At 45.4% G+C, this 14,303-nt stretch overlaps 1 protein-coding gene across 2 annotated transcripts in view; it reads right to left on the bottom strand.

Moving 5' to 3' along the window:
- The window catches only part of dclk1a (doublecortin-like kinase 1a), a 187,658-nt gene that overhangs the window by 165,416 nt on the left and 7,939 nt on the right, over window positions 1–14,303 (bottom strand). For both annotated transcript variants that reach the window (XM_064971381.1, XM_064971382.1), the window contains exons 2-3: window positions 13,708–14,100; window positions 12,937–13,295 (exon numbers count right to left, since the gene is read on the bottom strand). In XM_064971381.1, coding sequence (XP_064827453.1) covers window positions 12,937–13,295; window positions 13,708–14,065 — 717 coding nt within the window. In that variant the 5' untranslated portion in view covers window positions 14,066–14,100. The remainder of the gene's footprint in view (window positions 1–12,936; window positions 13,296–13,707; window positions 14,101–14,303) is intronic.

The following is a 14,303-nucleotide window of genomic DNA, read 5'->3' as shown; positions in this document are numbered from 1 at the left end:
CATCAGAAGCAGTGAGAGGAGGTATTGGATGATACTGAAATCCACAGCCCCATATTCCCACAGCCCCACAGCCCCACAGCCCCATATTCCCACAGCCCCACAGCCCCATATTCCCACAGCCCCACAGCCCCATATTCCCACAGCCCCACAGCCCCATATTCCCACAGCCCCACAGCCCCATATTCCCACAGCCCCACAGCCCCATATTCCCACACAGCCCCATATTCCCACACAGCCCCATATTCCCACACAGCCCCATATTCCCACAGCCCCACAGCCCCATATTCCCACAGCCCCACAGCCCCATATTCCCACAGCCCCACAGCCCCATATTCCCACACAGCCCCATATTCCCACACAGCCCCATATTCCCACACAGCCCCATATTCCCACACAGCCCCATATTCCCACAGCCCCACAGCCCCATATTCCCACAGCCCCACAGCCCCATATTCCCACAGCCCCATATTCCCACAGCCCCACAGCCCCATATTCCCACAGCCCCATAGCCCCATATTCCCACAGCCCCACAGCCCCATATTCCCACAGCCCCACAGCCCCATATTCCCACAGCCCCACAGCCCCATATTCCCACAGCCCCATAGCCCCATATTCCCACAGCCCCACATTCCCACAGCCCCACAGCCCCACAGCCCCACAGCCCCATATTCCCACAGCCCCACATTCCCACAGCCCCACAGCCCCACAGCCCCACAGCCCCATATTCCCACAGCCCCACAGCCCCATATTCCCACAGCCCCACAGCCCCATATTCCCACAGCCCCACATTCCCACAGCCCCATATTCCCACAGCCCCACAGCCCCATATTCCCACAGCCCCACAGCCCCATATTCCCACAGCCCCACAGCCCCATATTCCCACAGCCCCACAGCCCCATATTCCCACAGCCCCACAGCCCCATATTCCCACAGCCCCACAGCCCCATATTCCCACAGCCCCACAGCCCCATATTCCCACAGCCCCACAGCCCCATATTCCCACAGCCCCACAGCCCCATATTCCCACAGCCCCACAGCCCCATATTCCCACACAGCCCCATATTCCCACACAGCCCCATATTCCCACACAGCCCCATATTCCCACAGCCCCACAGCCCCATATTCCCACAGCCCCACAGCCCCATATTCCCACAGCCCCACAGCCCCATATTCCCACACAGCCCCATATTCCCACACAGCCCCATATTCCCACACAGCCCCATATTCCCACACAGCCCCATATTCCCACAGCCCCACAGCCCCATATTCCCACAGCCCCACAGCCCCATATTCCCACAGCCCCATATTCCCACAGCCCCACAGCCCCATATTCCCACAGCCCCATAGCCCCATATTCCCACAGCCCCACAGCCCCATATTCCCACAGCCCCACAGCCCCATATTCCCACAGCCCCACAGCCCCATATTCCCACAGCCCCATAGCCCCATATTCCCACAGCCCCACATTCCCACAGCCCCACAGCCCCACAGCCCCACAGCCCCATATTCCCACAGCCCCACATTCCCACAGCCCCACAGCCCCACAGCCCCACAGCCCCATATTCCCACAGCCCCACAGCCCCATATTCCCACAGCCCCACAGCCCCATATTCCCACAGCCCCACATTCCCACAGCCCCATATTCCCACAGCCCCACAGCCCCAAAATCCCACAGCCCCACACAGCCCCATATTCCCACAGCCCCACAGCCCCATATTCCCACAGCCCCACAGCCCCAAATTCCCACAGCCCCACAGCCCCATATTCCCACAGCCCCACAGCCCCATATTCCCACAGCCCCACAGCCCCATATTCCCACAGCCCCATATTCCCACAGCCCCACAGCCCCACAGCCCCATATTCCCACAGCCCCATATTCCCACAGCCCCACAGCCCCATATTCCCACAGCCCCACAGCCCCATATTCCCACAGCCCCACACAGCCCCATATTCCCAGAACTGAACAGAACGGAACAGAGCAGAAATTAACAGAGCAGAACAGAACTGAACAGAGCAGAACTGAACAGAGCAGAACTGAACAGATCAGAACTGAACAGAACTGAACAGAACTAAACAGAACTGAATTTTTCTGTACTGAGGATGATCATTGAGTCGACAAAGAGAACATGAGAATGAGGGACTGAGATATGATGTCATATGTAGAACTTGAGAATGAGATATGATGTCATTCTAGAGATATGATATCATGTGTAGAACATGAGAATGAGATATAATGTCATATGTAGAACATGAGAATTAGGGAATGAGATATGATGTCATGTGTAGAACATGAGAATGAGACATGATGTCATGTGTAGAACATGAGAATGAGGGATCGAGATATGATGTCATATGTAGAACATGAGAATGAGATATGATGTCATGTGTAGAACATGAGAATGAGGGATCGAGATATGATGTCATATGTAGAACATGAGAATGAGATATGATGTCATGTGTAGAACATGAGAATGAGGGATCGAGATATGATGTCATATGTAGAACATGAGAATGAGGGATTGAGATATGATGTCATATGTAGAACATGAGAATGAGGGATTGAGATATGATGTCATATGTAGAGATATGATGTCATGTATAGAACATGAGAATGAGGGATTGAGATATGATGTCATATGTAGAACATGAGAATGAGGGATCGAGATATGATGTCATATGTAGAATATGAGAATGAGGGATTGAGATATGATGTCATGTGTAGAACATGAGAATGAGATATGATGTCATGTGTAGAACATGAGAATGAGGGATTGAGATATGATGTCATATGTAGAACATGAGAATGAGGGATCGAGATATGATGTCATGTGTAGAACATGAGAATGAGACATGATGTCATGTGTAGAACATGAGAATGAGGGATTGAGATATGATGTCATGTGTAGAACATGAGAATGAGATATGATGTCATGTGTAGAACATGAGAATGAGGGATTGAGATATGATGTCATATGTAGAACATGAGAATGAGGGATCGAGATATGATGTCATGTGTAGAACATGAGAATGAGGGATCGAGATATGATGTCATGTGTAGAACATGAGAATGAGGGATTGAGATATGACGTCATATGTAGAACATGAGAATGAGGGATCGAGATATGATGTCATATGTAGAGAAATGATGTCATATGTAGAACATGAGAATGAGGGATTGAGATATGATGTCATATGTAGAGATATGATGTCATATGTAGAACATGAGAATGAGGGATCGAGATATGATGTCATATGTAGAACATGAGAATGAGGGATTGAGATATGATGTCATGTGTAGAACATGAGAATGAGACATGATGTCATGTGTAGAACATGAGAATGAGGGATCGAGATATGATGTCATATGTAGAACATGAGAATGAGGGATCAAGATATGATGTCATATGTAGAACATGAGAATGAGGGATTGAGATATGATGTCATATGTAGAACATGAGAATGAGATATGATGTCATGTGTAGAACATGAGAATGAGGGATCGAGATATGATGTCATATGTAGAGATATGTCATATGTAGAACATGAGAATGAGGGATTGAGATATGATGTCATATGTAGAACATGACTTTGAGGGAATGAGATATGATGCCATGTGTAGAACATAAGAATGAGATATGATGTCATGTGTAGAACATGAGAATGAGGGATCGAGATATGACGTCATGTGTAGAACATGAGAATGAGGGATCGAGATATGATGTCATGTGTAGAACATGAGAATGAGGGATCGAGATATGACGTCATGTGTAGAACATGAGAATGAGGGATCGAGATATGACGTCATGTGTAGAACATGAGAATGAGGGATCGAGATATGATGTCATGTGTAGAACATGAGAATGAGGGATCGAGATATGATGTCATGTGTAGAGATATGATGTCATGTGTAGAACATGAGAATGAGGGATCGAGATATGATGTCATGTGTAGAACATGAGAATGAGGGATCGAGATATGATGTCATGTGTAGAACATGAGAATGAGGGATGGAGATATGATGTCATGTGTAGAACATGAGAATGAGGGATGGAGATATGATGTCATGTGTAGAACATGAGAATGAGGGATCGAGATATGATGTCATGTGTAGAACATGAGAATGAGGGATCGAGATATGATGTCATGTGTAGAACATGAGAATGAGGGATCGAGATATGATGTCATATGTAGAACATGAGAATGAGGGATTGAGATATGATGTCATGTGTAGAACATGAGAATGAGATATGATGTCATGTGTAGAACATGAGAATGAGGGATGGAGATATGATGTCATGTGTAGAACATGAGAATGAGGAATCGAGATATGATGTCATATGTAGAACATGAGAATGAGGGATTGAGATATGATGTCATGTGTAGAACATGAGAATGAGATATGATGTCATGTGTAGAACATGAGAATGAGGGATGGAGATATGATGTCATGTGTAGAACATGAGAATGAGGGATGATGTCATGTGTAGAACATGAGAATGAGGGATGGAGATATGATGTAGCTGGTGAACACATAGGCCGTGGCCCACTGTCTCCAACCTCATTATGAGGAGTCTAAAGTTACTCCGACGTTTCTCTTTACTGCGACATAGAGAAGTGGTGCTATGCTGTAGGTCTGTCAGGGTCTACAGAGAATCATCAGCAGCATCATCTCTCCTAGCTGGCCCAGAAACCTACTTCTAACAGACTAGCATCAGTCCTCTATGACAAACACACACTAAGCTTAATAACACATCTTATAGAGGGCTCTGGTGAAAAGCAGTGCACTATATAGGGCATAGGATGCCATTTGGGATGTAGACATAGTGCTCTAGTTCATATGAAACTTCCAGAGAGTATTTAGCTGGAAACTAACTGATGTTTTGGAAATAATGCCCAGGGTTAGGTTATCATGCACACTTTTCCTTCCTTCTCTCTCTCTGTCTCTCTCTCTCTCTCTCTCCCCCTTCCCTCTCCCTCTCTCCCTCTACCTCTCTCTCTCTCCATCTACCTCTCTCTTTCCTTCCCTCTCCCTCTCATTCCCCCTCTCCCTCTTTCCTTCTCTTTCCTTCCCTCTCCCTCTCTCACCATCTCTCTCCTTCCCTCTCCCTCTCTCCCTCTACCTCTCTCCCTCTCTCTCTTTCCTTCCCTCTCCCTCTCATTTCCCCTCTCCCTCTCTCCCTCTCTCTCTTTCCTTCCCTCTCCCTCTCATTTCCACTCTCCCTCTCTCCCTCTCTCTCTTTCCTTCCCTCTCCCTCTCTCCTTCTCTCACTCCATCTCTCTCCTTCCCTCTCCCTCTCTCTCTCTCTTTCCTTCCCTCTCCCACTCTCCCTCTTTCCTTCCCTCTCTCCCTCTCTCTCTCCTTCCCCCTCCCTCTCTCCCGGTCTATCTCTCTCCCCCTCTCCTTCCCTCTCTCCCTCTTTCTCTCACTCCTTCCCTCTCCATCTCACTCATTACTGGCAAATTGAGTCTGGATTAGCCTCATTTAAAGGGGGATTGTGAATTCACCATGGGATTACCTTGAGTTTACAAACTGCAACCTTTCACCTATTCACTACCACGGGGACACATACTAGGCTCTAGTTCTCTAGGTTATAGGGTTACCACCACTCACTGGTGTAGCGCAGGGTAAACACACATAAATGTTGCAGAATTGTTTTTGATTTTGTGGAACAATTTACCCACCTACCGGAGAAGGGTGTAATTGTGTATCTTGCTGACTAGAACATTGGTAGCTAGCTGGCTAAGACACCGATAGCTAGCTGGCTAAGACACCGGTAGCTAACTGGCTAAGACACCGGTAGCTAGCTGGCTAGAACACCAGTAGCTAGCTGGCTAAGACACCGGTAACTAACTGGCTAAGACACTGGTAGCTAGCTACCGGTAAGACACCGGTAGCTAGCTGGCTAAGACACCGGTAGCTAGCTGGCTAGAACACCGGTAGCTAGCTGGTTAAGACACCGGTAACTAACTGGCTAAGACACCGGTAGCTAACTGGCTAAGACACCAGTAACTAACTGGCTAAGACACCGGTAGCTAGCTAGAACACAGGTAGCTAGCTGGCTAGAACACCAGTAGCTAGCTGGCTAAGACACCGGTAACTAGCTGGCTAAGACACCGGTAGCAAGCTGGCTAAGACACCGGTAGCTAGCTGGCTAAGAGACCGGTAACTAACTGGCTAAGACACCGATAGCTAGCTGGCTAGGAGACCGGTTACAGTGTGTCCTTCACCTCCGCCTGTCAGTCACTGCTTTCCCGCAGTTCTGTTAACAACGGTGAGGGCAAGTATTCGGCAGGCGGGACAAAGGACTGTGTGCTTAGACTCCGGTACACAGCAGGCGGGAGGAGGGGGTGACGCCGGTAGCTAGCTAGCTAGGATGCCAGTAGACATTATCTTTGGACCCTGAAAAACGCTCTGATAATACTTTTATTTCCTGTTTGACCCACATTTTAATCGCATAGACAAATCCAGAATATCAAGTGTCACACAAGCGCAGCATCGTACTAGTGCAAAACCAACACTGTTCCCAGAGTAGACCTAGTTATAGTGTTCCAGTCGGGGACAATTGTAGCATTTTAGCTAACCCTAACCCTTTTCATAGTCTTACCCTTATTCTCCTAACCTGCCACTTAAATTCTCCTAACCTGCTGCTTAAGTTCTCCTAACCTACTACGAAAAGGTATTTCTGCTAGTTTTAGCCCTGAGAACAGTCTTGGTTTTCACTAATGCGATACAGCCACTTAAACATGAAGATGGCGTGCTCGGGGGAGGAGGGAGAGGACCCTCTGATGTAATTTCCCCCTGACACCCTTCATCTCTACCTGTCCTTCTTTCTCTACCTCCGCTTGCGCAACCACTGCCTTCATTTTCTCTTCTATTTCAGTTTTCCTCTCCCCTCCATCTCTCCTCTCTTCCTAGCTCATCCCCCCCTTTTCCCTCTTGTCCACTCAATTCATAATTGCATAACAGAGACATCACACACACACACACACACACACACACATATAAACACACACACACACATATAAACACACACGCACAAACCCACACACACACACACACACGCTCTTAGTGCACTGACTGAGCTGGTTCCGAGCCCGACCCATACCAGCCCATCTGGCAGCCTGTTACCATGCCTACGGGCCCAATCAATGGCGGCTGGTCTATATATAACCCATAATAGTCTTACCTCCTGTGACTGTGACTGAGGGTGAACTGGGAGAGAACAGCATCCATACACTGTGTCTGAAATTGCACCCTGTTCCCTGTTCCCTGTTCCCTATTCCCTATTCCCTATTCTCTGTTCCCTATTCCCTATTCCCTGTTCCCTATTCCCTATTCCCTGTTCCCTATTCCCTATTCCCTATTCTCTGTTCCCTATTCCCTATTCCCTATTCCCTATTCTCTGTTCCCTATTCCCTATTCCCTGTTCCCTATTCCCTATTCCCTATTCCCTGTTCCCTATTCCCTGTTCCCTATTCCCTATTCCCTGTTCCCTATTCCCTGTTCCCTATTCCCTATTCTCTGTTCCCTATTCCCTGTTCCCTGTTCCCTATTCCCTGTTCCCTATTCCCTGTTCCCTATTCCCTGTTCCCTATTCCCTGTTCCATATTCCCTATTCCCTGTTCCCTATTCCCTGTTCCCTATTCCCTATTCTCTGTTCCCTATTCCCTGTTCCCTATTCCCTATTCTCTGTTCCCTGTTCCCTATTCCCTGTTCCCTATTCCCTATTCTCTGTTCCCTGTTCCCTATTCCCTGTTCCCTATTCCCTATTCTCTGTTCCCTATTCCCTATTCCCTATTCCCTATTCCCTATTCCCTGTTCCCTATTCCCTATTCCCTACCAGGGCCCATAAGGTCCAGGTCTAAAGTAGTGCACTATATGGGGAATAGGGAGCCAGGTCACTGGGCACAAACTGGTTGAATCAACGTTGTTTCAATGTAATTTGTCAATGTACTGTGACGTGGAATCAACGTGGGAATTACATTGGATTTGAAAAAAAACTGTTGTTTTGAAGTAGAATTTCAATCACATGATCTTGTCATCATTCTAAGACATTTTTTTTTTTACATAGACAAACCTTGTGCCTTTGATACAATGTCAAATCTTCAATGTTATATTCACTATCAGAAAGAAACTATAGGCTTGACAGCACCTCCTACTGGAGAGTTGATCTATCTACATTACAGCACCTCCTACCGGAGTGTTGATCTATCTACAGCACCTCCTACTGGAGAGTTGATCTATCTTCATTACAGCACCTCCTACTGGAGAGTTGATCTATCTACATTACAGCACCTCCTACCGGAGTGTTGATCTATCTACAGCACCTCCTACTGGAGAGTTGATCTATCTTCATTACAGCACCTCCTACTGGAGAGTTGATCTATCTACATTACAGCATCTCCTACTGGAGAGTTGATGTATCTACAGCCCCCCTACTGGAGAGTTGATCTATCTACAGCACAGCACCTCCTACTGGAGAGTTGATCTATCTACAGCACCTCCTACTGGAGAGTTGATCTATCTACAGCACAGCACCTACTACTGGAGAGTTGATCTGTCTACAGCATCTCCTACTGGAGTGTTGATCTATCTACAGCACCTACTACTGGAGAGTTGATCTATCTACAGCACGTCCTACTGGAGAGTTGATCTATCTACAGCACCTCCTACTGGAGAGTTGATCTATCTACAGCACGTCCTACTGGAGAGTTGATGTATCAACAGCTATCCATTTGGTCTTCCATCCAGGTTAACGAAGCCTAGCTAGCTTAGTTTTCATTTTTGTCACTGACTACTAGCGATGTGCTATCTGTGAGAAGATTATTGAGAGATCGCTTTAATAACTAAATATATTCACTGTCGCTATTGAATTCATTCCAAAGAATAGGTTCAACAGAACAGAGTTTAACAGCTATTGTTTCAAGACAACCCAGAGTTCAACAAAAAAAATAATAGACAATACATGTTCATTTGGTTGATTTCAAATGTAATCTTCAAGTTAATCGTGAATATATTTGATTGACATCTCCATCCTAATAAAAACAATCCAAGTTTAACAATAGAACTGAAACAAATCAAACTTTTTTAAAGTGCATTTCAAGTTTAGATTAGATGAAGTTATATTCTTTATTTTATGATTTTTGGTTGGATGGTGACGGGAATCCAACATACTAATAATTATTTTGTAAAAAATCTGGATATTCAATCATGTTTGGTTGTCAATGCAACCAAACATCAACATTTGAAAAAGATGTACAGTGCCTTCAGAAAGTATAGTGAAAATAAGGAAGACTGTACAGAATAAAAATATTCCAAAACATGCATTCTGCTTGCAACAAGGCACCAAAGTAATACTGCAAAAATGAACTTTTTGTCCTGAATACAAAGTGTTATGTTTGGGGCAAATTAAATACAGCACATTACTGAGTACCACTCTTCATATTTACAAGCATAGGAGTGGCTGCATCATGTTATAGGTATGCTTGTAATCGTTAAGGACTGGGGAGATTTTCAGGATAAAAACATAAATAGAATGGAGATAAGCACAGGCAAAATCCAGGTTCAGGAAAACCTGGTTCAGTCTGCTTTCCACCAGACTCTGGGCGATGAATTCACATTTCAGCAGAACAATAACCTAAAACACAAGGCCAAATCTACACTGGAGTTGCTTACCAAGAATACATTGAATGTTCCTGAGTGGCGAGTTACAGTTTGACTTAAATCTACTTGAAAATCTATGGCGAGACCTGAAAATTATTATCAAGCAATGATCAACAACCAATAAGACAGAGCTTGAAGAATATTTTTTTTTTATGATTGGGCAAATGTTGCATAAGGTGAGGAAAGCTCTTAGAGACTTACCCAGAAAGACTCACAGCTCTTAGAGACTTACCCAGAAAGACTCACAGCTCTTAGAGACTTACCCAGAAAGACTCACAGCTCTTAGAGACTTACCCAGAAAGACTCACTGCTCTCAGAGACTTACCCAGAAAGACTCACAGCTCTTAGAGACTTACCCGGAAAGACTCACAGCTCTTAGAGACTTACCCAGAAAGACTCACAGCTCTTAGAGACTTACCCAGAAAGACTCACAGCTCTTAGAGACTTACCCGGAAAGACTCACAGCTCTTAGAGACTTACCCAGAAAGACTCACAGCTCTTAGAGACTTACCCAGAAAGACTCACAGCTCTTAGAGACTTACCCAGAGCGACTCACAGCTCTTAGAGACTTACCCAGAAAGACTCACAGCTCTTAGAGACTTACCCAGAAAGACTCACATATGTAATCACTGCCAACAGCACTTCTACAAAAATAAGACATTTTTCTTTATTTCAATTTCAATAAATATGCAAAAACCCTTGAAAAGCATGATTTCACTTTGTCATTATGGGGTATTGTGATGTCATTATGGGGTATTGTGATGTCATTATGGGGTATTGTGTGTACATGGGTGATCAAAGAAATTTAAACCATTTTGAATTCACGTTGTAACACAACAAAATGTGGAATAAGTTGAGGGGTATGAATACTTTGTGAAGGCAGCAATGGAGGGGAGAAAGAGAGAAGAGAGCTGAGGAGAGGCAGATAAAGAGCATGGTGTGAGAGATGGAAAGGTGACACAGTGTCACACAGCAGGGAACCACCCAACCCTGTCACAACCCCATCACACACACACACACACACACACACCAGCGCTCACGCACGCACACACACCACACATCAGCCCATCACACACACATACACACACACACACACACACACACCCACATACACGCACAAACATCACAGTAGTACACACACTCCTTGCTGGCAGAATGAGAGAGGAGATCAGGGAGAGAGAGAGTATCTGATCTGGCTCAACCACAATGACTTGTGAAACCGACAGCATGGTCAGGGCCATTAAGATCTCCATTCTGTCCTTCCAGAACCTTCTTTTTACCTCAATCCCAAACAGGTGATAGTCTTCTCTGTTTACCAGTCTGCAATAAACATGGGAGAAGACAATAAGCTGTGCGTGTGCGTGTGTGTGCGTGTGTGTGTGTGTGTGTGTGTGTGTGTGTGTGTGTGTGTGTGTGTGTGTGTGTGTGTGTGTGTGTGTGTGTGTGTGTGTGTGTGTGAGAGAGAGAGAGAGAGAGAGAGAGAGAGAGAGAGAGAGAGAGAGAGAGAGAGAGAGAGAGAGAGAGAGAGAGAGAGAGAGAGAGAGAGAGAGAGAGAGAGAGAGAGAGAGAGAGAGAGATAGATAGATAGATAGATAGATAGATAGATAGATAGATAGATATTTACTACAGATATTGTTACTACAGATATAATTACTACAAATATAGTTACTACAGATATAGTTACTACAGATATAGTTACGACAGATATATTTACTACAGATATACTTACTACAGATATAGTTACTACAGATATAGTTACTACAGATATAGTTACTACAGATATAGTTACTACAGATATATTTACTACAGATATAGTTACTACAGATATATTTACTACATATTTGGTTACTACAGATATAGTTACTACAGATATACTGTAGCTACTACAGATATATTTACTACAGATATATTTACTACAGATATAGTTACTACAGATATATTTACTACAGATATAGTTACTACAGATACAGTTACTACAGATATAGTTACTACAGATATAGTTACTACAGATATAGTTACTACAGATATAGTTACTACAGATATAGTTACTACAGATACTGTATACTGTAGCTCCTGCATATATATGTTTACATTGCTAAAGCAAGTTAAATGATCTATCATAAAATAACAGTAAACATTACACTCAAGTTTTAAAGGAATAGACACATTTCAAATGTCATATTTTGGCTATGTACAGTGTTATAATGATGTGCAAATAGTTAAAGTACAAAAGGAAAATAAATCAACATAAATATGGGTTGTATCTTCAATGGTGTTTGTTCTTCACTGGTTGCCCTTTTCTTGTGGCAACAACTTACAAATGTTGCTGCTGTGATGGCACTGTGGTTTTTCACCCAACAGATATAGGAGTTTGTTTTGGAATTCTCTCTCTCTCCATGTATTTCTCTCTATCAGGTATGTTTACCTGGTTTACCAGTGTGTCTGACTGTCTAGAAAGGACACAGAGACTTAGCACAACAAAGCTATCATTAAATCATATATAAATATAAATCATATCACTCTCTCCTTTTGTCAGCATCTTCCTCCTCTCTCTCTCTCTCTCTCTGAGAGATACCACAGCATCTTCCTCTTCCTCTCTCTCTCTGAGAGATACCACAGCATCTTTCTCCTCGCTCTGAGAGATACCACAGTATCTTCCTCCTCTGTCTCTCAGAGATACCACAGCATCTTCCTCCTCTCTCTGAGAGATGCCACATAATCTTCGTCTTCCTCCTCCTCCTCTCTCTCTGAGAGATACCACAGCATCTTCCTACTCTGTCTCTCAGAGATACCACAGCATCTTCCTCTTCTCTCTCTCTCTGAGAGATGCCACATAATCTTCATCTTCCTCGCTCTCTCTCTCTCTGAGAGATACCACAGATTATTCCTCTCTATCTGAGAGATACCACAGCATCTTCTTCTCGAACAACAACATTAAAGCCAAACATACTATCCATCCTGAGAAACAATCTCCACGAAATCATGCCAACCATTAATCCATGCCAGACTCTGAGAAATAAACCAGGAACACTCTGAGTCAGGGGAGAGGACATTATTATATTGGTTCCCTTCTATAGCAACAAAACTGGCAAACAATATATTGTACATCAACTAGCTCTCTCCCATTGGACAAGGGGACGCGCTCCAAGCATATACTTCCCACCACAGCCTAAACCATCCTCTCTCAGCTGCCTTAAACACACACACACACACACACACACACACACTCCCCTTCCCTAAAGCAGACAAGCCAACCCCCCCACATCTCTCACCTGTTTCCCCTCCAGAGTATAGATCCTCTTCACCACTCCAGAGTCCAGTTTGATGGCCTCCGTGATGTCGGTGAGGACCTGTTCGTATGAATGGGCCGTCTTCTTATTGAGAAGGATTCGGACAGCCTTCCTGGGCTTCACCCCGCTCCGCACCACCGTCACCAGCTTGGGACGGATGAAATCCTTCACCGCTTGGTCCCGGGTGTCAGGAGGTCCGGCCTTGGCGCTGCCCAGGGATGGAGGCCCGCGGGCGGCCGCCCCAGACGAAGCTTTGACGTTCACAGACCAGTTGGGGTTGACGTTCTTGGTGTAGTCGAGCTTCTTGAAGACCTCGATGGAGCCGCACACATAACTCTCGCCTGGGGAGGGGAGAGAGGGGGAAGATACCGGAAGAAGGGAACGGGGAGATAGGGGGAGTGTTGAAGAGCATTGGATTATGAGAGAGAGAGTGAGTGAAACAGAGAGAGACAGACAGACAGACAGACAGACAGACAGACAGACAGACAGACAGACAGACAGACAGACAGACAGAGAGAGACAGAGAGAGAGTGAGAGAAACAGAGAGAGAGAGAGAGAGAGAGAGAGAGAGAGAGAAACAGAGAGAGAGAGAGAGAGAGAAAGAGAGAAAGAGAGAGAGAGAGACAGACCGAGAGAGAGAGAGAGAGAGAGAGAGAGAGAGAGAGAGAGAGAGAGAGAGAGAGAGAGAGAGAGAGAGAGAGGGAGAGAGAGAGAGACCTACTCAGAACATCAGTAATGAATGCATCATATTACCCTCCACCAGTTGATCAGTGCTGGTGATCTTTTTGGTTCCATCCACTGAGTAGATGGTCCGTACACCCTGTGGTAGGTTCACATTATCAGAGAGGGAGCGGGTCAGGTCGGCCAACAGAGCATCAAAAGACCGGAACCGGTCCGCGGAGATGGCGTACACAATCCCGTTAAAGTAACGGTCCCCATTGCGGTAGAAACGGACCTTCTTTGCCTTCTTCTCCGAGCTGAGGGTCTTGAGGGTACGGGTGTGGTAGAGACTGCAGTGGGCGCTGTGTGCTGGACTAGTCACCCCATTCAGCCTGTCCCCTCGGCTGTTCCGCCTCGCCTTATCCCGCTCGTCGAAATGCTCAAGCTCCATCGCGTTGCCAAACGTCACAAGAACGGCTCTACTATCTAAAGAAATAAAAAAAATATAATCAAGACTAAACACACATTTATGGCTGTAATTTGCTAATTTGAGATTGTCCAGTTAAAGTATGTCCAACAAGCGTGGAGGTTTGTCTTGTCGGCCGGTCTCTCTACGTGTTAAAAAGGGATACTGTGGTCTCAAAATAACTTCCTAATGACAGATTATGCTTTCTAATCCCTGGGCAGTA

This window comes from Oncorhynchus masou, chromosome 8 (genome assembly GCF_036934945.1).
Source record: "Oncorhynchus masou masou isolate Uvic2021 chromosome 8, UVic_Omas_1.1, whole genome shotgun sequence".
Lineage (NCBI taxonomy): Eukaryota > Metazoa > Chordata > Actinopteri > Salmoniformes > Salmonidae > Oncorhynchus > Oncorhynchus masou.
The sequence above is the reverse complement of the archived record's forward strand: the minus strand, read 5'-3'. Positions and strand labels throughout refer to the sequence as shown.